The sequence below is a fragment of the Cavia porcellus genome, unplaced genomic scaffold, assembly GCF_034190915.1.
Source record: "Cavia porcellus strain 051 isolate PalLab524CR breed Dunkin Hartley unplaced genomic scaffold, mCavPor4.1 scaffold_18, whole genome shotgun sequence".
NCBI classification, from domain to species: Eukaryota; Metazoa; Chordata; class Mammalia; order Rodentia; family Caviidae; genus Cavia; species Cavia porcellus.
This window is the reverse complement of record NW_026947501.1, coordinates 52740707-52768476: the sequence shown is the minus strand read 5'-3', so window position 1 is coordinate 52768476 and position 27770 is coordinate 52740707. Positions and strand designations below refer to the sequence as shown.

Sequence of the window (27770 nt, the reverse complement as noted above, 5' to 3'; positions counted from 1 at the left end):
CAGCAGCAGAGGCCAACACTGAGTCCCCAATATGGCAGCATTCCCCGAGGTGATCAACCTGCAACTCGGTGGCAGGTTGATTATATTGGACCACTTCCATCATGGAAGGGACTGCGCTTTGTCCTCACTGGCATAGATACATATTCTGGATATGGCTTTGCCTTTGCCGCACGTAATGCTTCTGCCAAGACTACCATCCGTGGACTCACAGAATGCCTTATCCACCGTCATGTTATTCCACATAGCATTGCCTCTGACCAAGGAACACATTTCACAGCTAAAGAAATGAGACAGTGGGCATATGCTCATGGAATTCATTGATCCTACCATGTCCCTCACCATCCAGAAGCAGCTGGATTGATAGGAATGGCCTTTTGAAGACACAGTTACAATGCTAGCTAGGTGGCAATAGTTTGCAAGGCTGGGGTAAAGTACTTCAACAGGCTGTATATGCTTTGAATCAATGTCCATTATATGGCAGTGTGTCTCCCCTAGCCAGGATCCATGGCTCCAGGAATCAAGGGGTGGAAGTAGGAATGGTGCCACTCACCATCACCCCTAGTGATCTACTAGCAAAATTTTTGCTTCCTGTTCCCATGACTTCATGTTCTGCTGGACTAGAAGTTTTGGTTCCAGAGTGGGGAAGGCTTATACCAGGAAGCACAACAATGGTACCATTGAACTGGAAGCTAAGACTTCCCCCTGGTCTCCTCTTGCCTCTGAGGAAACAAGCTAAAAAAGGGAGTCACGGTGTTGTCAGGGGTGATTGACCCAGACTACCAAGGGGAAGTTGGACTACTACTCCAGAATGGAGGAGAGGAAGAATATACATGGAGTGCAGGAGATTCCTTAGGGTGCCTTTTAGTATTACCATGCCCTGTCATTAAGGTTAATGGAAAATTACAGCAACCTAATCCAGACAAAGTGACAAGTGGTCCAGAACCTTCAGGAATGAAAGTATGGGTCACTCCACCGGGGAAAGAACCGAGACCTGCTGAGGTGCTTGCTGAAGGCCAAGGAACTACAGAATGGGTAGTGGAAGAAGGAAGTTCTAAATACCAGCTATGACCCATGATCAGTTACAGAAAAGAGGATTATGATTACTATTCCTCCCCAAATATGGTTTCAATGTAACATAATGTTAGACTTAATGCTGTGTTTTGGGAATTGTTAAACTTGTGTTATAATGTTAAACTTATGAACTGATAGGAATAAGCATCAACCAAAGAAAAGTTACATTGTGTATTTTGGTAGGGGAATTATTGTGTTTCCATTTGTACGAAGGACAGTTATAACATGTTAGGCGCAATTATATGTATGTTTGTGTATCTGGAACTAGTTTAAAGAAATGTGTCTTGTTGCCAAGTTGACAAGGGGTGGATTGTAGTGGTTGATTGATTGTGTCAACTTGAGACAGTTAGAAGCTAACTAAATGAGTTTAGCAATTCTACACCCAAGGATGTAGAAGAAGACCCACCAAAGGGTGGGTCATCACCTCGAGGTATAAAAGGGGAGGAGGAAGGACGAATCCATTCCATTCTGGGGAGAAGCTCCAGTCTTTACCTTTGGTTTGGACCTGGCCTCCTGGCTTTCAGTATAGACTCTTCAGCTTTCCAGCGTAGACTCTTCCGCCTTTCATCACAGAGCCTTCGGCCTTCTGTCACAGACCCATCAGCCTGCTGGTGTGGACTTGAACAAGACACTAGGGTGAACTCCAGACCTTGGATTGAATCCTTCGACCTCCAGTGCATAGATATCCTCATTGGACTCTGTGACTGACTATCGTAAGCCAATCTTGTTGTTTCTGTATATCCCGGGTTATATCTCTTCTCTCTAGAAAAATCCTGACCAATACAGGTGGGGTGCTGCAGGGTCCTTTCTTCCTGCTTCCAGGGCAATCCTACAGCAGAGCTGGGTTGTTTGACTCCCTATTTTGCCCCTCATTCTTAGTGTGGCATTGGCCCACCTGCTCTGCCCCAGTTTACTCAGCCATAAAATGGGGACAAGAACAGAATTTTCCCATAGGTTTTTTTTATAAAGTATTTTATTTAAAGAGAAAAAAAACAACACAGAAAAAAGGGTACAAGTAATACAGAATTTCAAAAAAACAGTAAGAAATCACTAGTTGATAGATTACATATTGTCATCTTAGAAGTCGCTGTTCAAGTTACAAAATTAAAGCATACAAAGTACACATTTAAACAGTGAGACTGCAAACACAAAAGCTTACTAATATGGTTATCTGGTTTACATACTTAAACATACATGCGGCTATATCTTTTAGAGCACTTTCTTTTCCTCTCTTTTTTTATAATAACAATTACACATTTAGGTTTTATTATTCCTACAGTTCTTACTACTTTGTCTGAAGAGAATAAAACCAAATGTGACAAAGCAAAATGGAGTCAGTTATATAATAGACATAGTATATAATGTAAAAACAAAATACAAGGTGATCAACAATGGCTACTATAATGCCTCTTGCTATCTTCAAAAGAATTTCCCATATCTTATTAAAGAGGGTAAGATTAAAAATACCAAAACAGAACAAAACAGATCATAGGGAAACAGTTTTAAGAAACACTGATTTCAAAGCAAGTCTACCAGAGATCTTCACTGTCTGTCTTATTGTCTCTAGTTTTCTTTCACATAGTTGTCCCCATCTTCACACACAGTGAATACATACTGAACATTATAGAACTAATCTGATCAAAACAGAGTGATGAAGGCTTTTTAGGTCTTCAAGACCTGACATTGGGGAAGTCAATAATGACTGCCATAATGTCTCTCATTCTCTTTGTAGTAGCTGCCCTTATCTTTACGTATGCTGAAATTGAACATAAGAGACTAGACTAAAATCACTTTGTACAGTGAATAGTAGTTTATATCATAATGTTACAGAATTGGCACTGGGTTTCTTAGTGTCTCTTCTTCAGAGTATCTGTTCATTACATGGTGCATTATATAATCTGTTCCTGTAAACTGTTTAGAAATTCTCCACATGTGTGAATCTCTACATGTATATCTATCCTTTCTGTATTATAGGGAAAAACAGATCATAACAAGACAAAAAACAAATTCTTAGAAAAACATGAAATGAAAAAGACATATAAAACCACATTGTTAGATGATCTACAGTAGTTACTATGCTTTCTCTTGTTATTTTCAATAGAGTTGTCCACATCATCAGGCATATAATAATTGAACATAGCATTACATAGCTGTTTGAATAAAAACACAACTTTGGAGACATAGTAGGACTTCAAAAGCAGTTAATAATCAAATCAGAATGGGTATGTTATTACATCTTGTCATCTTCAGAGTGGTTACCTCTACTCTTAGACTCAATATTATCAAGCATACCAAATTTGAATAAAATCAGTCAAGGCAAAACAGCAGTTTAACAAACCAGCTTCAAATACGATCATAGTAAGACAATGCAAGTAATACAGGGCTTCAGTTTAAGTTAATAGGAAATTAAGGATAGTTACCATGATATGCTTGCTATTTTGGGGATAGCTATCTGTGCCCTCAAATCTAGTATGAGTAGATTGACCTGAACAAAATAAAATCAAACTAAGCAGAGTGATAAGATTACTGTGGCTTTTAAATCCTGACACACTATTAACAATGTCCTCTGCCTTCCTTTTTTAGGCAATTCCTCACCTTTCCCGTTCTCAGGAAGCTTTGTATATTTTGGGTCCCACTAACTCCTTTAGTTTTTAGATTAAGGGGGAAACCCATTATCTATCTGAGTGGTGCTGAACCCTTTTACTCCTGAACTTGATCTTGAGCTGTACTCTTTTACTTACTAAGACCACAAGATTTTCCTTCCTTCTAGCTTTGTAGTTCTACGCTACACAAAAGTGTCATAACCTTCCAACCTGTCTGCAGCTGCTGAACGACTTGTCCCTATTTCTCTCTGGTTCCCTGTCACTTAGAGCTCTGTTTTCTCATCTTTGACTTTCAGTTTATTAACCTTCTTTCAGGTTGAGTATATTTCCTATTCAGAGCATCTCGATGGATCTTGCCTCCTAATCTACTCTGCCTGTGTTTCTTTTTGTTAGTGTATCTAGGCTATCTGTGTTAAAAATTATAGCCACCTTCTCTGCCTCAAGTCTGCTATTCTGTTTTTATGCTATTATTTGTCTATTTTTCTCCTTCATTCCACTGTCCTCCTTGTTCATTGAGGCCTCTCTGCCACTGTTGCTGGAATCCTGGTATGTTTTTCTCTCTCTCTGTAGAATTTCCTTCGGTATTTTCTATAGGGTTGGGTTGGTCTCCCTGAACTCCCACAGTTCCTCTTTGTCTTGGAAACATCTTGTTTTTCCATAATTTTGAGAGAGAGATTTTCAGCATACATTAATCTTGGTTGGAGGTTATTTTCTTTCAGGGCTTGGACTATTTCCCCCCAGGCTCTTCTTGATTTAATAGTTTGTGTTGATAAGTCTGTCATTTTTTTTTAATTTTTTTTTTGGTCTTTTTCTTTTTTATTGGTACAGGGATCGAACTCATGACCACACACTTGCAAAGTAGGTGCTTATACCGCTGAGCTAAATCCCCAGTCCCCAGTCTGTCGTTATTTTGATGATTTGTCCTTTGTAGGTGATCTGCTTCTTTTCTCTGGCCACTTTTAATATTCTGGTGGATTTCTGGAATCTTGATTATATGTCTGGGTGTAGATCTGTTTTGGTTGTAGTTGGCGGGAGTTCTGTATGACTTATTTATCTGGATATCACTTCTATTTCCTATCACTTCTTTTTCCTTGATTATTTCTGTGAATAGTCTTTGTAATTCGTTTGTGGTTACTCCTGCTTCTTTTCTTATGTTTTTTTTTAATTTTATTTAAGAGGAAAAAGAGAAAAACACAAAACAATTGTGTTCTCTACTGTTTTGTCCAACTTTATAATATCTAATGAGATAGACAATTCTTTTTAAGGAAACAAGAGACAACGTTGATAAACATTGTTGATAACCTAATACTCTGTTCTACATCATGTGCTATGTCTATCCTTGGTTTTGACTGACAGCTTTGTTTTGCCATATTTGACTTTATTCTCTCCCCCCCCCCAAAAGTAATAAGAACTAAGGAGTAATAAAATCCAAAATGTGTAAATTTTGTTGTAAAAAAGAGAGGGGGGGGGAAGAGCTCTAACGGATATAACAGCAAGTGTGTTTAGGGGTGTTAAATAGCTGACTATATTAATGTTTTTGGATCATTGAACAAAGCTGTTTGCAGTCTCTCTGTTTGAATGTCCACTTTGTATTCTTTTCTTATGTTTTTTATTCTTAAGTTATAGATCTTCTTGTCATCATCTAGCCTTTGAATTGTTATTTCTTTGTTCCTTGTTATTTTTAATAGGTCTTTTCTTTCATTATCACATACTGTAAATCTCTCTTCAAGTTTTGAAAGGCTAATTTTAGTTTCTATCAAGGCATTTTGTCAGCTTTCAATGGAGTTTTTAGTTTCCTGGTAGTCTCTTTGGATCTGTTTCATGTAAAGGTTTCTTTCCTTCTTCTGGGTTCCTCCCCTTTTCCCTCTGTGTTTTCTTGAGAGGGGCTTAGCATTTCTTTAATTAACATTTTTATTTCTTATCTCCCTTAGGTTAGAATTTCAGTTTTAAGTTCATCTATGAAGTCATGAATGGAATTCTTTATGTCTGCTGATGTTGTGGCTAATATAGCATTATTGCTGGACTTATTTACCTCTCCTGGGCTTATTTTCCCAGGGCCAGTGGCTGGAGGTTTTGTCTTATCTTTTGCTCTTGTCATGTTTCTGGTTTCTTTCAGACAGGTGAGTAGAGGAGGTCTCAGGCCGTCTCTGTATTCCTTACAGTTTTTCTACAGTGGTTTTTTTTTTTTTTTTTTTAATCAGTACCAGGGATCAAACTCACAACTGTGTGCTTGCAGGGCAGGTGCTTATGCCGCTGAACTAAATATCCAGCCCCTCTAAAGTGTGCTGGCTGGGGGCTTGCTGCTCTCTCCAGTTTGCTGATATCTGAAGTGGTGCGCAGGGATGCTGTGGGTTGGCCCCTCCCCTCTGAGCCAGTCACCCTGAAAGTACCTTCAGCACTTTACGCTGTGCTGTGGCGGACGTCACAGGGTCGGAATTATTTCATCCCTGGCTATAGGTTCCTGACCAGTGGCATGGTTCAGCCCAAGCTGCTCCCACCAGTCCTCTCTGGGCCACGGGCAGTTCACTGAAGGAAACCCAGGGGTTTCCTTCTGGGTTAGTGAGAATCGTTCTCCAATCATCTGGCCTTCTCCATGTTGTCAGATTCTAGCATCTGGACTGTTTTCCCTGGAGAGGTTATCTATCCAGCTTCCTAGCAAAGCGCCGTTTTGCGATATAGTACCTTCCCATAGAGTTTTAATGAAGAGAAATGACAGACCCAGGTACAATGCCTGGCACCTAACAGGTGTCTCTGAAAGGCATGTATCATTAGAGAGTTGGGTTCAGCTGCTGTCTTTAATGATCTTGTATCAGTGGTCTCTGAGCCAACCTTACACAATTCACAGAATGTTTTCTGTTGTTGGTGGTGTTTAAATAAACTTTCTACTGCAATGGAGTTTTTAAAGTCAGAGAACACACCTGCTAAACTCTTATCTGCATGACCATGTTAGCAATCCCTCAGAGTGAGTGAGGATTCACACTGGTCCCCGTGATGCCTTAAGTACCCTTAGGCTGGTGTCACTGCAAAAGGATGGGTGGCATTTTCTAGCTGTGGTTGCATCTTAGGTTTACTGTGGATCTCATACACTCTGCAGGCTCTGGTGAGAGATGCAGGGGCTCAGCTAGACGGGCAGGAATAGCAGTGGGTAAAATCGTCTGTCATCAACATTTGCAAGGGAGAGTGCTCTTTCTTTCTTTCTCTTTTCTTCCTTCCTTCCTTCCTTTCTTTCTTTCTTTTTTATTCTTTGAGAGAAATACTTATGTTTCCAGCTGAGGCTGGGACAACCTAAGATCCCTTCTTGCTCTCTCACAAAGCATGAGCAGAGCAGCTGGACAGCAGGATACTTTCTGGCCACCTTTGACTGTCTCTTGGGCTGTGCTTTTGGGTGACTATCAGGTGAACAGTTTTCCTCTGTCATGTTCCTCTACCATGTTGTTTCTGCATTGGAGCCAGTTGACTATTGACTGAACCCTCTGAAACCCTGAGCCAATTCAAACTTCTCTTCTTTCAAGCTGTGTATGTTGGTTGTGTGTACCTAAGCACCATAAATATGGTCAGTACACCTGGTTTCCCTCTTAGCAACATGTGCAAAATTATAGCACAACAACACATCCAGAATCTTGATTTTGATACAGTTAAAAACCCTTACATTGTACTTTTAGCATCATGTCTCTTCCCCACCATCTGTACACCTTCTTTAACCTCTGGAAACCACAGTGTATTAGGACCTGGACCTTGATGAGGGCAGAACTTCATTCTGTCCTGGAACCATTTAGCCATGGAATAAGCTTTTACTGATTCACTGATGGGAAGGCATAGCTATCTATTTTAATTAAGCCATCTCATTTAAAGAAGCATGCAACCAAACATAACCCTCTTCCAAGACAACAGTGGTCCAGAAAAGGAGGCCAAAGAATTACTGTTACATTAGATAAAATAAAGACTCATGAAGTTGGTTTCAAAGAAGTAGAAACCTCAGCTAAATCAAGAAAAATTTAGGAATTGTTGCCTTCATGTACTGCTGAATTTCCCTCCCATATGACAGTAATCTTGAATATTATGAAATGATTTGGACTGTTTTGATTCCTTATCTATAATTTATCTTAAAATTTTTTTAAGATGTTGTGTACTACAAAACATTTTCTTTACAGGAATTTATTGCATTCGAAATCTGCTTTCATGATTTCTGCAGGTGACAGTATTTCCTTGGGAATTTCAGGTCTGAGTCTCAGGAAGAAATTAGTGGAGAAAGCAGAACCGAATGTCTAGAAATATTCTAGAAACTTGGTTGGAATGTAACAGCCTGGAAAGTCCAAGCTGGTGGCTCACACTCTACATCATGATTTAGATCTATGGTGTTCTCACAGGTTCTGAGCTGGGGCTCTTGGAGGGTGGTTGGAGGATGGGAGCACTGTACTCCTCAGGGGATTAATCCATTGATGAGTTCGTAGCTAGGAACACTAGGAGGTGGGGCCTGGCCAGAAGAGGACCTCACTGTGTGCTTCCTGGTTGCCATAATGAGAGCAGCTTTCCTCCGCCAGACCCTCCCACCATCATATGTCTGCCTTGGAGCTAGTCTGCCCTAGGCTGAATCCCCTAAACCATGAACCAAATTAAGCATCTCTGTCTTGAAGTTAGGGGTGTTGGGTATGGTGTCCCAGCAACGGGGAAGCTGACTAATACCCTGTATTTCCCTTTCCAGGGGCCGGAGTCAGAGAGGACGTGTTTCTCGTGTGGAAGGAGATGGAGGAAGCCTGTAGCACACTGGCCCAGGTCCAGAGGCTGGTAGCTGAGCCGCCGAAGTCCAATGTGGCCCCAGAAGACTGGGGTGGGTGTTATTTATGATGCCTATGCAGAAGAGTTGGGGATAGGGTATTGTTTCTGTGTTCCTAACCAGGGAGAGTACCTTGGCAGAGCTATAAGAAGAGCCTCAAAAGCCACTCTGTTGTGTGTACGTACATGTACCAGTGGATGTGCATTGTGTATACATTGTCACAAAATAACCAGAGCTGGAAAGTAGTTAAAGTTGTAGAAACAGACTCCTCAGAAACTATAGCAAGAGGGGAAACAGGCCTCATACAGACCTGGGCTCAATTCTGAATACAAGGTGGATACGTGAGCATTTGTAGCTCTGGGCAGAGGTAAAGGTCAGTAGATGGAAAATTACAAAGAGAACACTTCAGGGGTAAGAAGGATTCTGGCTAAACTGATCTAACAGGATTCTTGCTAAAGGCAGGCCAAAGCCGTCAGATGTTCCCTTGGGGATGATGGCACTGAGGAATCTGATGGGACATCAAGAGTGCCCAGATACTGAAAGTGGCAGATTCTGGATACTCTGCCATAGCAGGACTCAGGCCAAAGTCAAGCTATACACAAATGGACACGATGGTGAATATGGTGGATGGATACTTTGATTGACTTTGAGATCCACCCAAGGGATTGGAGGAGCATGTTTTGATCTGGCTGGGTCATGCAGGCATGGCCTCAAGATCCATGTCTGGTCCCTGGCCGTTTCCTCCCTGGCAGTGATCCCCTGCTCTGCCTCCTGGCCGCCATGAACTAAATATCTTTGGTTTGCCATACCCTTGCCATGATGTTTCTACCTTGGAACCAGCCAACCATTTACTGAATTCCCTCAAACTGTAAGCTAAATTAAACCTTTCCTCTTTTAACTTGTGGGTGTTAGGTATCATGGCTCATGGCAACCCATAGATTAAGGCCTAGTTAAGCAGAGCTATCAGAGGACTTAATTTTGGGCAAGAGCGTCTACTAAGGACATTCAAAGTGTGTCCTTAGAGGAACTGTGAAAACCAGAGGAAAACAGTGATGGACAACCTAGACTAGGCCCTTGCCTACAGACTGAATCACATTCAAAATGTGGCAGGTAATCCTCGAATGTGAAAAACTAAATTCACTTTTTCACAACTTTTTGAGGGCCATTACTCTTCTGGAGCAGGATCTAGAACCTTCCTGCAGAAGGTTGGCCAGGCCAAGGGAGGGAGATGGGTTATTTGAAAGGGAGGGCATAAACCTGTATTTGCATCATGAATATTAAAGGAAATTATTCAACTCACCTGCACATCCTGGTTTTGCACTTGGACCTCTTTCATGTAGTTTGGAGCAGCACTTGAAATTTTAGCATTCAGAAGACTCACCAGCACTCTCTAAATGGAAATGACAGCCATAATGACCATTGAGTGAGCACTTCCTGTGGGTTGGGAGCGGCTCCTCTTGTTTAGGCCATTTGCTCCTTGTAACTCCAGTGCAGGTTACAATTGCTATCTCCACTTGACAAGTGAGGAGACCGAGGAACAGGGAAATTAAGTAACTGGTACAAAGTCACACAGCTTCCCAGTGTGGAGTCTGGTGTTGAATTAAAATGTAGAACATGGGCTTCCCCATCTAGATATATCTATAGATACAGATATAGACTTTTTTTGGTGCAAAGGATTGAACCCAGGACATTCATTTTCACTGAGCTACATTCCAAACCTGTTTTAGATATTTTATTTTGAGACAAAGCCTCACTAAATTATGCAGGCTGCGCTCAAATTTGGAATCCAGAGAGCTGGATCACAGGTGTGCGCCACCATGCCCAGGTCTGATTATACTTTAAAAAATTAGAGTGAAGAAGTGTTTATCGGAGCACTACTTTTCCAGTTCCTAACTAGCGTCTATCCTAGCCTGAGAAAGTGAAAGCGCTGTCCAGGCATTTGATGCAGGTCAGCCCTGGCCGCTGCACTGTGGAAACAACAATTTTTATTAGTGAATGACATTGAGACTGCAAGCTGTATTTTCTCTGTTCTTTTCTTATCAGCCAAAGCACTTTTCACAACAAAGACCCTGCATTTTGGAGTGAGAGAGACTTAGTTATAAATCCCAACTCCACCATTATCCTGTTCATCTCTTTTAATCTGGGTTTATTTCTCTTGCAAAATGACTATACTACTATCAATATGGAGGACTTATTGTAAAAATTAAATAAAATCATGCATGCTTTGCAGCAAGCAGTTACCCAATGTCTTGCCTATTTTCCCTTGCATCTTTAAGGGGCATTGATACACTGATTCTCCTGTGTGAATTCTTCAGATAGGAGAGGATTTTCCTCCGCATGGCAGTGATTCCGTTTAGGGCGCACCTGATGATAACCATGGCCAAAGATGAAATACAGCTTACCGTCAGGCTCTGTTCCAGGCGTTCCACATGTTTAACTCCTTGAATCCTTACCATACATCTTATGAGACAGGCCTTACCACACTGTTATCTCCATTTTGGGGTTAATTAACCTACCCCAAACTCTACTGCTAATAAATAATACTGCCTGGACTCAAAATCTGTTGGTATCCACCTCCCACTGCCGGGAAATCCATATAGGGGGCATTTAAAGCTCCCAAGTGAGCAGGATGTGCAGCCATGTCCAGAACCACTTCAAGACTGTGGAGGGCTTTGCAGGGGCTGAGAGCAAGGAGGCCAGGCTGGCTGTGCACAAGGATGCAGCCGAAGAGGAGAAGTGAGGACAGGGACATTGTTACGGTTGTATATATCTAGATGTACCCTAAAGCCTTATGTGGTCACACCCAGGACCTTGGGAAGGTGGCTGCGTCCTAACAGCATTATAGCTATTTGAGGTTAGGAGGTAGGGCTTGGTCTAAAGAGGTGAGTCCCTGCAGGTGTGACCCAGAAGGTTCGATGTCCCTTCCTGGCTGCTCCCTTGACTCTCCTTGCTTCCTGTCCACCATGCAGTGAGCAGCCCTCCTCCACCCATGCCCCTTTGCCATGCTGTCCTGCCTCGGAGCCAGCTAACTACAGACTGAAATATGAGCCAAAATAGTGTGTGTCAGTGTTCTGTCCCAGCAACAAAGGAAGTGACTAAGACACATGTCTGGAGGGAGGGAGAGCTTGCCCTGTGTGACTCAGTACGTTTCTGCTGACAGTGGCTTCTTTCTGTGACTTTGTGTCCCTGCTTGGGTGTGTGGTACTGGCCCCTGTGGTTGGTTTGCAAGGACCACTGTTACCAGGGCTCCAAAGGAGGGGCATAGCCAGGCATGTCTAGAGGGGCTGCTCACCAGTAGAGACGCCCCTCCAGGAATCCTGATGATCTCCTGTGTCCTGAGATAATGAAAACAGGCAGGGAAAAGTAAACATCTTTGCCAGGCAAAGAGGATGGTGATCCTGCTGCCAAGGGGTTTGTTTGGGGAAAGTGCTGTAGACTGAATTTATTGCCTGCTTCCATTGTCTGAAAATTCCTCTGAGGAAAAAACCTGACAAAAATATATAAGCCAGTGTTTATAAAGACACTGAGCAACCAGCAGTGAAGCTTAGTAATCCCTGGGATATAGGGCAAAGACAGCGGTAGATTTTCCCCACTGACTGCTTTGAAATGTCCAGGCCGTGGTGTATGAAGGAGGAATGCAGGCAGAGTGTGACAGATGTCCTGAGTTTGGGAAATTGAACTGAAGAGCTGAATGTGGGGACCAAAGCAGCTAGAATTCTAAGAACAAATAACAGAGAGAGATGGGGGGAGTGATGGAGGAGGAAGAGGAGGAGGAAGCTCCAGAAATCTGCCTTGAAAGTTTTGCTTAACTTGTGCATTTAAGAAAATTGCTTTATGCTGGAGAAAGAGCCATTAGAAAGAAATGGAAGGAAACAGCTTAGAGTTTCCACAGACCCAGGCATAGTACTTCTCTCTAACCAGAAAACTTTGTGATTTACGGGATTTTGGGCAGATTACTTGGGAAGGTCTTGTCTCAGTAACGGAGAATGATTACCCTTAAACTAAGCACCTCTCTGGGAACTCCTAAGAAATCATCAAGGCAAGACATGTGAAGAACAAATTATTTCTAGGTAATGTAACTGCGTCACAGAACGAAGTTCAAGAAGAATTTATAGGCACACAAAACCATCAAGGTAAAATTCATGACTGGCATTCAATCAAAGGTTATCAGGCATGAAAAGAAGCGGGGAAATGTGACTCTTAATAAAAAGAAAAATCAATTGTTCAAAACTGACTGCCATCATTAGACCTGGAACTGGGTAGAAACTTCAGGCCCCATTCGTAAGCCAAAGCTCACAGACTGAGCTGCTAGGTGGGTCCCAGCAGCAGGCAGAGACCCATTCTCCTGGGACACAGGCTCAAATTTTGCCTGCACCATTTCAAGCCACTTAGTAGGCCTAGAGACACCTCCTCTTTCTCCTAAGACTGTGAAAGCCCAGGAAGTTGAGAGAGTCTGGTATGACCTAGTTGTGTCAGCTTTGGTGGCCAGGGGACTTCTCCACTACCAGTCCCCCACCCTCAGGCACCCACCACAACTGTTACCAGACCATTGCTTATAGGCAAGGCTCCAGAACTTCCCCAACATTTAGCAAAAATCTGTGCCCCAGTAGGATGGACTTCAGTTTCAACCTGCATCACTACCAACTATGGCATGGAGCTTGGTGCACCCTTGAAGCTATAGGTTCTTGCATCTGTGAGATTCAGGCTTGATCCAGCTTAGCATCAGTCCAGATAGCAAAGCAGTTGCCTTTACCAGCAGCACCTCAACTCAGGTAGCATAAGATGGGGTAAGACTCACTTATGGGGGTAGGACAAGTAGTGAGAGCAAGACTGTCCTGAAAACCGACATTGTGTGGACACGAATAACGCCCATCCCCAGGCTGGACTGTTGATGGAGTCCCTGGGACAGCTTTAGAATTAAACAGGTCTCAGTCTATCAGACTTGTATTCCAGCTTGCATCACCTGTGACTGGTTGCAGAGGTCTTGGGCTGTAAGACCAGCTGTGTATGCCTTCATCCTACCCTGGTGTTGTGCTGGGCTATAGGCTCAGGTTTTGACACAGCTTCATGGCACTGGTGGTTACAAGTGTGACACAGGAGCCTTGAATCAGTCCATCTATAGTGATTTTGCTTTAGAGCTGGGCAGTATCAAGCAGGGCCTGGCCATAGGACAGTAACAGTGCATGAAGCACCTGGGGTTACCTTAGTCCCAGGAGAGCCTTGTGTGGACAGACTATCCTTCCTAGATTTTCCCCCGTTTCTTTCTGAACAACAGAAACCCAGGCTGGATTTGGGAAAGGCCTAGGTTTGGATTGTCCTTTAGTACTGAATTATTGACAACATAATGGCAGGTTCCTAGCTAATCTGGACCTGGGTGTGATCTGGTACTACAATAGTGGGAATGTCTACAAGACCTGAGAAAATAAGCAGCCTACTTAGAATTTCTGGAAAGTCAGGCACAAACAAAGGCATGATTAGAAGACCAGAGCAAATTTCTAATCCTTCAGTGCCTAGACTATGATGCACGCCAACAAACATCCAGAGGTTTCAGGAAACCACGGCCCCACTTAATGAGGTGCCGGAAGTAGACTAGGGTGGTAATCATGATGGGAAAACTCTCAGGCAGGGATCTTAAAACAACTGTTGTGAGGAACTGAGTAAGTATAAAGAAGACACAGAGAAATAGTTCAGTACTCTAACAGAGAAACTTAACACGGAGATGATAGCAACTTTTTAAAAACCAGAAATTATTTCTCTGAAAAATACACATCTTTAATTAATTGAATGTAAATGGATAAAATGACTGATGAGTTAAAATAAAAAAAAGACACATTTATATGTTGCTTATAAGAAACTTACTTTGCCTTTAAGAACAGGTACATGCCGACAGTGAAGGGATGGGGCAAAATATTCCATACCAGTGGAATCCAAAGGAAAGCAGGACTAGCCATAGTATGGAAGATAAATTTTAAATCAAAAGTAGCTGAAAAATCACTATATTTTGATAAAGTGTGAACTTGGCAAGAGCAAATTATATATATATATCCAATATTGGAGCACTGATATACAATCTGAAGGAGGAGACAGACTGCACTAATTTAATAGCTGGGAACTTAACCACTCCACTATTATGAATGAACAAGTTATCCAGATGGAAAATCAACAAAGACCACAGAGTTCAATTGTACCCTCTACGAAATGGATTGAACAAACCTCTAAGAGCACTCTGTCAAACAGCTGCCAAATACGGAATTTTTGTCATCAGCACATGGAATGTTCCCCAGGAGAGACTGTACCATAGCCACAAAGCAAGTCCCAACACATTTCAAAAAGTTGAAATCATATTGCATATCTTTTTCTGATCACAATGAAATAAAATTAGGAATCAATAATAAAAGTTTTGGAAGTCACACAAATATGTGGAAATTAAACAGCTTACTTTTGAAGAATCAATATATCAAAGAAAGAAACCAAGAATTGTATTTAAAAATTTCTTGAAATAAAGAGAGGACATTATAGCAAAACCCATACGATACGGTAAAAGCAATACTAAGAGGGGAGTTTATAGCAAACAATGGCCACATTGAAAGAAAGACCTAAATTTAAAAAATCTATTACACCATCTCAAGGAGCTAGAAAAACAAGAACAAACAACTCAAAAGTAGTAGAAGGAAAGAAACAATAAAACAAAGTAGAAATAAGTGGAATAGAGACTAAAAAGTAATGCAAAAGGTCAATGAAATAAAGAACTGGTTTTCTAAAAGATGAACAAAATATATAAACCCTCAGCGACTCTAAGGAAATAAAATTCAAATTAATAAAATCTGAGATGCAAAGTGAGGTACTGCAACTGATATCACAGGGATACAAAAGGTCATCAGAGGATATTATGAACAGATATCTGTCAACAAATTTGATAAACCGGAGGAGAATAAATAATCTAACAAGATTGGCTGATGAAGTAGAAAACGTGAACAAACCAATAACAGCTGAAAAGATTCAATAAGTAGTAAAAAACTTTCCAACAAAAAAGTCCAGGACCAGATGACTTTGCTGTCGAATCCTATCAAACAGTGAAAAAAACTTAACGCCAATTCTCTTTAAATTATTCCAAAACATAGAAGAAGAAGGAGGCTCTTCCTGACATCTTCTATGAGGCCAGCAAAACCAGATGAAAGTACAGTAACAACAACAAAACAAACAAACAAACAAACAAAAAAATCTACAAGCCAGTATCCTTGATGACATAGACACAAAAATTCTCAATAACATAGGAATAAATCAAATCTAACAGGATGTTAAAAAGATTATTCGCCATGATCAAGTGGATTCATTTTAGGTGTGCAAGATAATTTTATTTAAATTTTTGATACAGCTATTTATTAGCATATTTGCGGTATGTAGTAAGCACATTCATTGTGGGGAATTTGTACAGGTATATCACACACCTTAATCCATTTTGTTTCCTTCTGCCCTCCTCTCCCGCCCTGCTCCTTCTGTCTTTCTGTCCCCTTCCATTTGCAAAAGATCTGTCTTCTGTTTCCTATCATCTATATTTTATTTTGGATTTCTCATACAAGGAAACCATGCAATATTTAAGTATATGTGTCTGATTTGTTTCACATTATTGAAGACACAGAATTTTAGAAGCAGTAAGAAGCAATTCATCACATTTAAGGGTTCTTTAATCTGATGAAAATTGATTTTTCAGCAGAAACAAAGAAAGTCAGAACATAGACAAAGAAATCGAAGTGCTAATAGCAAAAGACTATCAACCAAAAATATTCTGGTCATCCAATATGCCCTTTAAAAATGAGAAATTAGTGTAAATAAAACTGAGAGAATTCAGATCTAGAAAGTCTGTCCCATAAGAAATATGAAAGGAAGTCCTGCAGAACGAAATGAAAGGATATTGGGAAACTGAATTCTCAGAAAGAACTAAAGAGCACAAAGACACCTTTACAAACAAACATGAAAACAGAATAGATGTAATTTTTATTTGTAATTCTGTTTGTCTCCTGTCTGACTTAAAAGACAACTTCATAGCAATAAGCCCAATGACTTCAGGCAGGTAGATGGACCCGCATGTATTAAGTTATAATTTAAATGGAGGAGGAAAAGCATAGAGATATACAGATCCAACGTTTTTGTGTATAGGTGTGTGCCGTAGAGAAGCATTTTGTGCAGTGAGGGTTCTCAAACATGATGGTGGTCCCATAAGGTTATAATGGAGCTGGAAACCCATCAGTTTTGGGCATCACACTCAGCTTGTGACGCTCTGTAGTATTCAGTGCTGTAATAGGCCGTCCCAGATTTGCAGCCTACATGTAGCTTACTATAAGCTGTATCATCTAGGTTTGTGTAACTGTACCTGAGAATGCTCACAAATGATGAAATTGTCTAACGATGATTTCTCAGGACGTATCCATCTCCAAGTGGCATGTGACTGCACCCCTGAAGTCGATAATAATATGAACTAGAGTGTAATACATTAAAACATTAATTATTATCTTCACAGCAGCTATTAAGAAAATAGTAAAAGAAATACCAAGAGAACTGAAACATTAGACTAGAAAATAGATACTTAACACAAAAGAAGGCATTTACATAATTTAGAAAGATAAGCAGGAAAAAATAGCAGAATAGCAGACATAAACTCTATCATGTATCACACTGAGTGTGACTTTACCAGGTCAGTGGCAGAGATGCGGCTAAGCAAGTGCTTCAAAGAAGTTTATTTCTATACACACCTGTTTTAAAACAGAAGATTATAAGTCAGTGATTTAAACTTTTCCTCTAGGAAGCTAGAAGAGCAAACTAAGCTGAAAACAAGTGGAAGAAGGCATTAAAGTATAGAGAATATGGAAACGGAGGCTAAAAATAAAAATAAGTGAGATTTTATCAAATTTTGGTTCTTTAAAAGATTAACAAAAATTAAACAACCCTTAACTAGAGATTAATAGAGAGGAGAGGGGAGAGGGGAGAGAGAAGGGGAAACGGAAAGAATCGGACTACATTACTCAAGTCAGGAATAAAAGCATGGAAGACCAGGCCTGACTAAAAGCCATTCAGGAATAAAAATAATTATAGGAGGTTATTTTGAATAATTGTATTAATTGCATGCTTATAAGTGAGATGGCCTGCACGAAAGGGGAAAAGTTCTAGAAAAACCCAAACTATTAAAATTGACCCAAGAAGAAATGGAGATTCTGCACAGAATTCTGTTGTCATAAGAAACAGTAATAAAAAGAAAAATCTGCTCCATAAAGAGGCAATCTTCTCTCCCTGGTAAAGAGGGCCTCTGAAATACTGCCACCAGCATGCTTACGGCAAAGGACATAGAGCTTTCTCCCTGATATCAGGACAAATGTAAGGATGCCTGCTAATGATTCTTCACCGAATAGCCACTAAATATTTAAGCCAGTACAAAGAGAAAGAAGTAACTATCTGTACTGGAAAGTAAGAAGCATGTCTATTTGTGGATGATATAGTCTTGTACATAAAAACTCTTAAGGATTCCACAAAGAAAATGAGTTCAATATGGTTGCAAGATCAATAAATAAATGATTATATTTCTATATGATAGCAATGAACAATCTGAAAATAAAATTAAGAAAACAATTCTATTTATAATAGCATCAATATAATAGCATTAAAGTAAAAATGTAAATATAAAGAATAAGTTTAGCAAGTGAATTATAAGACTAGTACACTAAAAATATTTACAGAACAGCTTTGAAATTAATGGGCCATTAAAAATGGAAAGATACCCACGGTCATGAAGACCTACTACCAGGAAGAAAGTCGTAATTCCCAGATTGACCTATGCATTCAGCATGACCGTTACAAAATCCTGCCTGGATTTTTGGGAGAAATTTACAAGCACTTCCTAAATTTGTATGGAAATGTTGGGGAACAGAACAGCCACAGTTCTTTGAAAATCTATTGCAAAGTTTCCGTAATGAAGACAGTGGGTCAGTGGCCTAGACTACGCTGGCTGTGTGGAACAATGGAATAAGACTGACAGACGCAGACCCATGCAGTTAGTGTCTATTGGTGTTTTTATGAGGGCGCCAAGATATTTCAATAGGGAAGGAATAATCTGTCAATAAATGCTGCAGGGACGATGGACAACAACACCCAGTGAATGTAGCTGGACTCCTACCTCACACCGTAGACAAAAATTTAGCTCCAAATGGATCAAAGATCTCACTGTAAGAGATGAAACGCCAGTGAAACTTTTAGAAGAAAACCAAAGTGCAAAGGTTCATGATGCTATGCTGGCACTAGTTTCTTGATTGTGACAGTTAAAAAAAAAGAACCAAGGGGAAAAAACCAGATAAATTGGACTTCTCAAAAACTTACAAAGTTTTATGCTTCGGGGGACAGTATCAAGATTAAAGGAAAACCTACAGAATGGAAATGTCTGCAAATTACATAGCTGATAAAGCTGTAGATCTAAAGACTTGCGATTCAACCATGAAAAGACTGATAACTGGATTCTCACTATTTACCATGCGAATCTCAGGTCTTTCAGTCTAAATTTTCTAAACTCTGGTAATCTCTCATCACTGCCTCATCTCAGTGGCTCCATTTTGCACCAAATATCTTGAAACAGCCTGTTTTTATCTTGCCACGTTACAGCTATTTTAAAAGAAAGTTGTGCTGGGCAGAATTTGATGCCTGTCTCCTTGATCCTCTGCTGTCTTCAATTTATTGTAACTGTCCCCTTAGAGGCATACACACTGAAATGTGACTTTTATAATTCTTGGCTGTCCATACCCGCTTCGTGGATTCTTCTGGTCTTCATGTGGATTTGTCACTAAACTAAAATGACTATCACCGTGACTTTATTTCTCAGCACTCAGCTGCTGGTATTGAGGAGTTCAGAAATTCTTCCTGCAGCTGCCTCTTTCACAGTCTGCCTCTAAACAATTTTTAAAAGTTGCTTTCTTTGAGAATTAGGAGGCAGAAGAGAAAGTGAGAGAGACGCAGACTCCGAGAGGGCGTGAGCTCCTCTCCTGCGCACCGTGTTCTTATCATTACTGCTGCTTTGTGATCTTTATCCCTAATTTGTGTCTTTTTACCCCTTTTCATTTCCTTTTCTCCCTCCACCTCCTGGTGAGGGATGAGAATCATTTTCCCTTGGCTTATGAACAGCCAAGTAATCCCCACAGCCCTTTGTTACAACAGAGATTTTACTTTGATTTTACAAGCACTACAGGGTGGAAGTGTAAATCTGATTTTATAATATTCCAGCAGACAAGGTGCCTGGAGTTCACTAGACTTCTTTCAATAAGGAACCACTAAGTTCATGGTTATAGACGCTAATGGGCTTCCCCAAAATTATTTGACAGACTAAAACTGCCCATTTGGACCCAGTTAGTCTGCCCAATCAGACTCGACGTTTGATTTCAGGTCCGTCACTGGGCGTTGGCTCCCCTGTAGGCGGCCCCTGGTCACACTGGCCTCCGTCTCTGCAGTGGCTGTGTGGGACAATGACAGACACAGACCCATGCATTTAGTGTCTATTGGGTTTTTTTTTTTTTATGAGGGCGCCAAAATATTTCAATAGGGAAGGAATAATCTGTCAATAAATGCTGCAGGGACGACGGACAGCAACACCCAGTGTTCTGTAGGCTGTCACCGGCTTTCCAGCCTCTGTCTCTCTCCTGCTGGCCCGGGACCCTGCCATACTGGGCTCACAGGCTCAGCATAGAAAACACTGGACAATGTGTCCAGCAGACGCTGTGTAGCTGCTCAGGACCAGCTGCTCTCTCCCCCATTCTGTCACCATCTGTCCCCTGGGCCTCAGCAAGGCAGGCTTCATCTCACCTTCTGGGGACCCGTGGCCTGCAGCCACCATCTGCCTCCTGGCTCCATGTGGTTGTAGCCTCACCCAGGTCGCAGTCAGGCGGGGCCGGATTTCTTTTGCTGACAGGTGCTGTCTTTCTCCCTCCTCCCCGGCTGTCCTCAGTTCTGTTTCCCTTCTTACCTCCTGCCTTTCTAGCTTCATTCTTTCCTCCCTCTCCTTCTTCCCTCCTCCCTTCCTCCTTTCCTTCCTTCCACCTTCTTTTTCAACTAACCCACAGCATCCTTTTCCCATGGTGGTCAGTGGTTGGTTTGATGTTTCATGACCACTGTGATGTCTGACAGGGGTGCTGGACGGTACCTCTCAAGCTGTGCTCTCTAAAACCCAAGCCCTCCACAGGATCCTGTGCCGAAAGACTGGGCCCAAATAGCTTGGGGATCCAGTTTGTAGCGAGCCCCCTTGCACATTTTCAAAAGAGAGGCTTAGGCACAACCTGTGATGAAGCGCCCCTTGAAACATATGTGGTGCTCAGATTTTTTGCCCAAGGTGCCCCTGTCTGAGTCATAGCCCCCGGCAAGCAGTGGAGGCAGTGTCTGCAGGACGGGCTGTGGCAACGACAGCTCTAGTTCGTTCAATCACTGTTGCCCTCCTTAGTGGTACTGTAACCTGACACGGCAGGGACCAGGTGCCAGACATAATTTTTAGTGGAGGAGTTCGGGGGACGGCAGTTGTGGGAATTGGAAATCCCTGATGGTTGGGAGCCTATGGGGAGCTGGATTTTGAAGAGGGGAACAAGGTGAGGGGAGAGGGTGGGTGGGTATTGCTAAATTATGCCACGTTTATCACGTTGCTCGTGGCCCTGTCTCTAGCGGTGCTGATTTTAAAAAGCATTGGCCAGAATGGCTTATTCCATGAAAAACTGTTCTGAGATTGGTAAGCAAGATGGGTGGGGCCAGGCAGATAAATTCTGGGGATGTAAATGGGCTTCACCGTCTGCTTCCCTCGCTCATCAGTGAAAGAAAATCTTAAGCAATCTGTCGAGTAGGCAAGCAAGCAAACGGACTGGAGAGCTGGGGGCTCACACCTCTGCAGTGAATGGAGGCGGGGAGCTGAGAATCCGGTAACGCTTTTAATTAAAGTGACTGCAGGGGCGTGGAGAGGACCCTGAGTAAGGGATGCTAATGAGCGGATGGTGCCCCGCCCCGCCCCTCCTGGGGAAGAGTAGGCTCAGCCCCTAACGGGTGTCACCAGCCCCAAGGGAAGATTTCACTTCTGTTCCTCTGTCTTTGGCTGTGGAGCACCTAGCTCTTTGTTTTTGATTGCTTGTCTGCTCTTTTTTTCCTTTATGAACATCCAAGGGGTTTTGGGGTTTTTTACCTGGACCCCCCTTTCAGATGGTATAGGGGAGCCTGAGTTGTGTCCACCAAGGGCTGTGCTTCCTGGTCCTGGGTGAAGCTAAGAGTCAGGTGTTGGCCTCTGGCTCTTTGAAGCCTTTGTGAGGATTGGCTCAGGTGTGTTTTCAGGAAGCTCTTTTATGGCCAGCTTGAACTTTTACGTGATAAAAGGCTCTTGTCTTTTTCTCACCAACTCAGGATAGATCAGAAACGTGACCAGGGATGGGAATAATGCAATAAAAATTTATTTCCTATTGCGACAGTACACCTATCGACCAGGAAAAAGGGACAAAGGAAAGACTTAGTAATTACCAATAATTGAGGAAACATAGTCACAGAAAGGTTTTGCTAACTGAAACTGCTCCCTGCCTTTTGCTGGTTGCTTGGGCTGCAGGAGGGCTTTCCAGAGAACCTCAGAGATGAGAAGCTGTGGGTGCCTCTGACTTGAGCCCCCTAAAAGGAAGGATGGGGGGCCCCCTGAGGGACTCCTTGGAAACCACCTGCTTCCATTCTGCACGGCACTAGGGCAGCTTCTGATGTGGTGTCAGCTTAGAGTTCAAAAGCTGAAACAAGTTTCTCCAATAAGTTCCTTCCAGCTCCTGTAGGTTTCAGATGGATTTTTTCCTAAGATGTTGTATTAAAATGCAAGCACACGGCTCCCAGAAAGCACTAATGGGCAGCTTTACACATTACAGAGAAATAATTGGCTCTAATCGGTTTGTCTCTGTAGATCTTATTTTAATTACGTAGCTCTTAAATACAGCGAGAGGTAAGTGGGTAATATCTTATTTCCCTAATATTGATCCCTAGTTTTAAATCACAGCCAATGCTCCATATCCTTACGTTTCACATCTGAGGATTCAACCAGATAGGTATTGAAAATACTGGGGAAAAACTGTATCTATGCTGAAGATGTACAGACTTTAAAAAAAAATCACTATTCTCTAAATAATACAGCCACTTACAACACAGCATTTATGTTGCATTAGATATAAGTCATCTAAAGATTTTTCGAAGCATGTAAGAGACTGTGCATACATTCTATGTAAACATCACATGCTTTTATTTGAGAGAATTAGGAACCCGCAGAGTTTGTTACCCATGAGAGCTCCTGGTACCAATGGCCTGCAGAAGGCATGGCGGTACGGGTGACCTCTGGAAAACACCAAGGAATGGGCCAAAGGTTTCCCGTGTTTGGGCAGCTAGCATTGTGGGCTCTACCTTAATATGTGAACCTGTGGTAAACTGTCCCTGACACAGCTCTGGGCATCTGAACTGATGGACAGGATTTCTGAGTCTGCAGAGCTGAAGGTTGGAACCTGAACAGCAATAAATCCACTAAAGCAAAGAGGAGGTTCTTGCCGGCAGCCCGCCAGACTTTGGAGGCTGAGACTTCACGTCCCAGGGTTGTAGGCCCTCCTCTCTTTCCCTTTCGTTACAGAGCACTTTGGTGAGACAGTTCCCACCAAATTGCTACCTAAGACTGAAGAAGGTGGAGGAGACACAGTCCTCCATCTGCAGAGGACACTGTCTGCCTAAGCTCAGATAGGCCAAAGAGGGGACTCACTCAGCTGGACCACACTTGTGGGCAACAGAGTCAGGACTTGAACCTAGAACTTCTGACCTTGGTTTAATGCTCTTCTGACTCACAGCTTTGGTCTATCATCCAAGTCCGTGCAGGCACGGGCCAGGCAATTTGCGCAGAGGAGGAAATGAGAGAAATTAGTCCAATGTTGGGACTGACTTCTGGCCAGTCCTGTGGTTTCCTGAAGTGAAGCAGGACCTCTGGTACCGTGTGGAGACCATGCTGCAGCTTGGTCAACACGAGGTTTGCAGTGTGACATGAGTAGCTAATGCAGGATGAGTGGCTGATGATCTTTGATCCCAAATACAGAGTCAGGAGCGACCTCCGTCCAGTATGGATCAAATCCAGAAGACATCTGGGACTCTGAGAAGTGGCTCCAAAAATACGGCTTGAAGGCCCAGAAGCTGGAGTTTTACGATGTCCTTGCTGACTGCTCCTTCCGCCATGCTGATGGAGTCGTTGATATAAAAGCCAAGCCCGAGGATGAGTCTGTGCAGACCAGTGCGGTAGGTGGAGTGAACTCCAGTGGAGCCTTCCCTGGATGGCCTGGGTAGGTGAGGCCTCCCTCAGACCAGAAGCCAAGATTAGGGCCGCACCAAAAAGCAGCACAGAGAAAAACTAGGCTTTGCACCCTTTAAATGCTACCTGTGCCATTGGAGATCAAATCTGGAAGTTGTTTCTCATCTGTTTTGTGTTGCTATGACAGAATACCAAAGGCTGGATACTTCGTGAAGAAAAAAGGTTTAGTTCACTCATAGTTTTAGAGGCAGAAAATCTAAGATCAGTTCACCTCATCTGTTGGTCTTTGATGAGAGTTGTTTGACTGACTGAGTGACAACATAGCATTAAAGGAGAAAGAGGACTGGCTATGTGCAAAGGGGGCAGAGTGTGTGGCTCTTGTGAGAACCTACTCACTCTGCATGACCAGCATGAATCCCCTCCGAGTTGCTACCCCCACTAGGCCCACCTTTTAAGGATCAGTCACCTCCCAACCTGCCACACTGGCAACAAAACACCCCCAACAAACCGTGGGGAAACACGGACGCCACTGCTGAACCCTAACACTGGGTGCGAGTTATAGAGAAGCCACAGGAGCCTGTAGAAATCCAAGCATTGTGATTCCCCAAATTATTCAACCTTAGGTCAGAAGAGAAGCCCTTCCCCTCATGTTGAGCGGAAGGAAAAACTGCCGTGAATATTCCCAAATCAGGCACTTACTTCTGTGGCCCTCTTGACTTATCAATCTTAAAGGTGCAGTCTTTGAACAAGCACCCTCAGCATGCAGTAGATTCCCAGTTAGAGTAAAATCAGGTTCTCCAAAGTGGACAGCAATGGAGGCCACGTCTACTGAAGACACTGAAAGCTGTAGTCCTGTGGTGCCAGCGGTGCTCATGGAACAGGGCTTCTGCTGTGCTTGACTGGCTCCCAGTGGAAAGTGCATGCTCAGTAGCAATGGCTTCCAAACTCCACAATCACATGCATTCATCAGGAGGTCTGGAGCGAGGCCCCCGCTTTGCATGGATATTACCTTAGTCCATTTTGTGTTGCTATGACAAAACATCTGAGGCTGGGAAATTTATAAAGAAAAGGTATTGATGTAGCTTGTATTTCTGGAGGTCAAAGAGAGGCTGGTGCTAGCATCTGTTTGATTTCTGGTGAGGACCTCATACACACCAACTGTTGGCCAAAAAGTGGGAGGAAAATGGACTCGTGTGGAAGAGCACCAGAGAGAGATAGAGCTGGGGGTGCTCTCAGGGTAGCTGATCCAGTTTACAGAGACCTAACTCTCATGAAAGATAGTGTCATCCTCCTAATGCCCTAGGTATCTCTTAAAGGAGCCAGCTCCCAACACAGCCACACCAGGCACCAAGCTCAGTATGGTGGGGACACACCACATTCAAGTCATCGCCAGTAACCATCCCCATGCCATACGGCAGCTGCTGGCCCAGGGCTATACTTTGACAATTCACTTTTAAAACACATTAGCCCCTGGGTATTTAAAAATAATCATCTTTGTCAGTTTGGACATAGCTTACCATAGACTCTTGACAAAATAGCAAGCCTGGGGCCAGCTGAGACTGATTTCTTTACTCTTTGACAATTATAAATTAAATTTTACAGTTCCCGTTAGGAGAATCTGACTTATAAAAGGATAATTTTACCTCATGTTTCTTGCACAAATGAGTAATAATATGGTTAAGGTTGAGCATTATAGACACAGCTGTCTTTCACAAATCCCGATGAAAAGGGAAAATTTTAGTTAGTGTTGAAGACAATGGGCCCCAGACTGGATTTACCCCCCCCAAATTATGTCGTGTCTAAAATAGGGAGAAATGTCACTTGTTCAACATGTAGATTGTTTAGGCTCTACCAGGATTCTGTTAGACTGGACCCCACCGAAATTTTCAGCTATAAAAACTGGTTTATCAGGACAGATCCAGAAAAGCCATTTATATTGAGAAATAAATGACTAAAAAAGGCCTCACTGGCTGAGGTTTCTGACAGCACCATTCTCCATATCTGTAAAATGGGTGTGGGAAAGTGGCAATTGAAAATCACATGTCTGAGAATGGTGCCTGGCTCCCCGGAGGTGCCCGGAGGTAGTACTCCTTCTCTGTAGCACGCACTGGCGCCGAGTCTAAAGTTAGCATCTGCTTTGTGCAGAGTCAAAATTTACCCATTTACACGTGAGAGGTTGAGGTTCGGGGCCCCTGAGAGGTGAGGTCACTCTTCTTCACACGGCCACCCTGCGGCTTTCAGGCCTTCACCTGTGCTCTAGGGTTCACCTGCCTGCTTTCCTCAGCATCCCGTTTTCCTCCCTCTCCCTATTTTCCCCCTGTTTTCGCTGTCCTGCTCCACGTTGCTCCCCTCTGGCCCCTCTCCTGTCATAGTGAGCTCCACGCAGCAGGACTGGGGGTCTTGCTTTATGGATCCTATTCCTGGCAAGGAGGGGCCATGGACCAGAGGGCACGCCCCCTGGCGGGGAGCCTCTGCCCTTGGACCAGTCCTGCGTGTCCCACGGGAAGCCACTTAGGTCTCACAAGGGGTTCTTGGTGACCTTGCTCTATTTGCAGCTGAGAATAACGAAGGAAAAGGGTGTGAGGTTGGGAGTCCCCTCCAGAGGGCTCCTTTCCCCTCCAGGCCTTGGTTGCCGGAATGTTCTGGGTCTCTCACTCACTCTCTCCCTGTCTGCCGCCTGCTGGACTCTCTAGGGCGCACAAGGGCTCACACCTGTCTTTCTGACCACCGTCGGCATCTAGCGCAGGGCTCCCGATGGGCAGGAATTGAATGGTTTTCTAGTGGGAGCGAGTGCCAAGAGCTGTAGGAAGAAAGCAGGATGGCGTGCCATCCTGGAGACTCTCCTGTAGTTTCCGAAAGGCTTTTTTCTCCTTTCCCTAGGAGACCAACATGAAGACAGTCCATGCAAAATATTGCAGCAAGTTTGTCCACGCGCCCTGGAAGGATGGGAGCCTGGTCCACGTCAACATCACCAAGGAGAAGTTCAAGTGGTACAGTGAGAAAATACACACGGCCTTGGCCAGAATCCAAAGGAGGTCAGTGTCTTCGCAGCGGGGTACCAGTGACGCAGCTCCTCTTGGGATGCAAACCTGTCTGATCTCTTCGTAAAAGCTCAGCTAAGAGAAATGGCTAATAAACAGTCAAGGTCACATCAGATGGCCTTGTTATCCACCAAGGGGCATATCTGAAATCAGAGACCAGCTGCCTGAATACAGTACAGGCTGTAACAAAATAGCCAACAAGGTGTTGTCATCACACTGGCTACATTTCACCGTAGGCTAAGGGAAGCTCTGCTCATGCCTCGGATCTTTTGTGGGTCACAGGTATCTTGCAGACTCTATCACATTCATCCATCCTCTGTGCTCTTGAATGTTTCAAAACAATATACACATCTATATGTATATACATAAAATAATTTCAAGTAACTTCGTGTCACACCTCACAATGTGATTGGCTCTTCTAATCTATCATGGCTCTTGAACCTGGTGTACTAACACTGTGAGCTCAGGGTCAGCTCTGTGAGGATGATCTACACTACCATCTTCACCATCCAGAGGCCGAGGGGCAGTTTTAGTCCAGAAGACTAAATCTATTCAGATGCACGGGCTCTGAGGTCAGACAAAGCTGGATCTTAATCCTACCTTTGCCACTTGCTGTGTGACCCTAGGCAAGTTAGCCAATGTCTTTGTGCCTCCATTTGCTCATTTATGAAATGGGAAAAGTAATGCTATGTATCAGACTATTGTATGGGTCAGATCAGATTCTCAGTCTGGTGAGTTTCAACCAGTTCCAGTCTCCAGAGAGCTCCCTCCTTCCTCCTGGGGTCTCTAGTATATAGCCACAGATTGCAGACACCCTTGTGATAGGTACTTATTACCCCCAGAGCTCCAGCACTGGCCTCTTACAAGCCCAGTCCCTGTGTCTGAAGTCTCCTCTACTTACACTTTGGGAGCTGACTCCTTGGAGTAGTTTGGGTTTGACTCTGGGTTAGACATGCTTGGAGAACACACTT

At 43.0% G+C, this 27770-nt stretch overlaps 1 protein-coding gene across 6 annotated transcripts in view; it reads left to right on the top strand.

The window, feature by feature from the left end:
- Vwa3b (von Willebrand factor A domain containing 3B) overlaps positions 1-27770 on the top strand; it is a 172430-nt gene that overhangs the window by 52438 nt on the left and 92222 nt on the right. For all 6 annotated transcript variants that reach the window (XM_063229904.1, XM_063229905.1, XM_063229906.1 and 3 more), the window contains 3 exons: positions 8377-8502; positions 23549-23745; positions 26639-26793. In XM_063229904.1, the coding sequence (XP_063085974.1) occupies positions 8377-8502; positions 23549-23745; positions 26639-26793 (478 nt within the window). The remainder of the gene's footprint in view (positions 1-8376; positions 8503-23548; positions 23746-26638; positions 26794-27770) is intronic.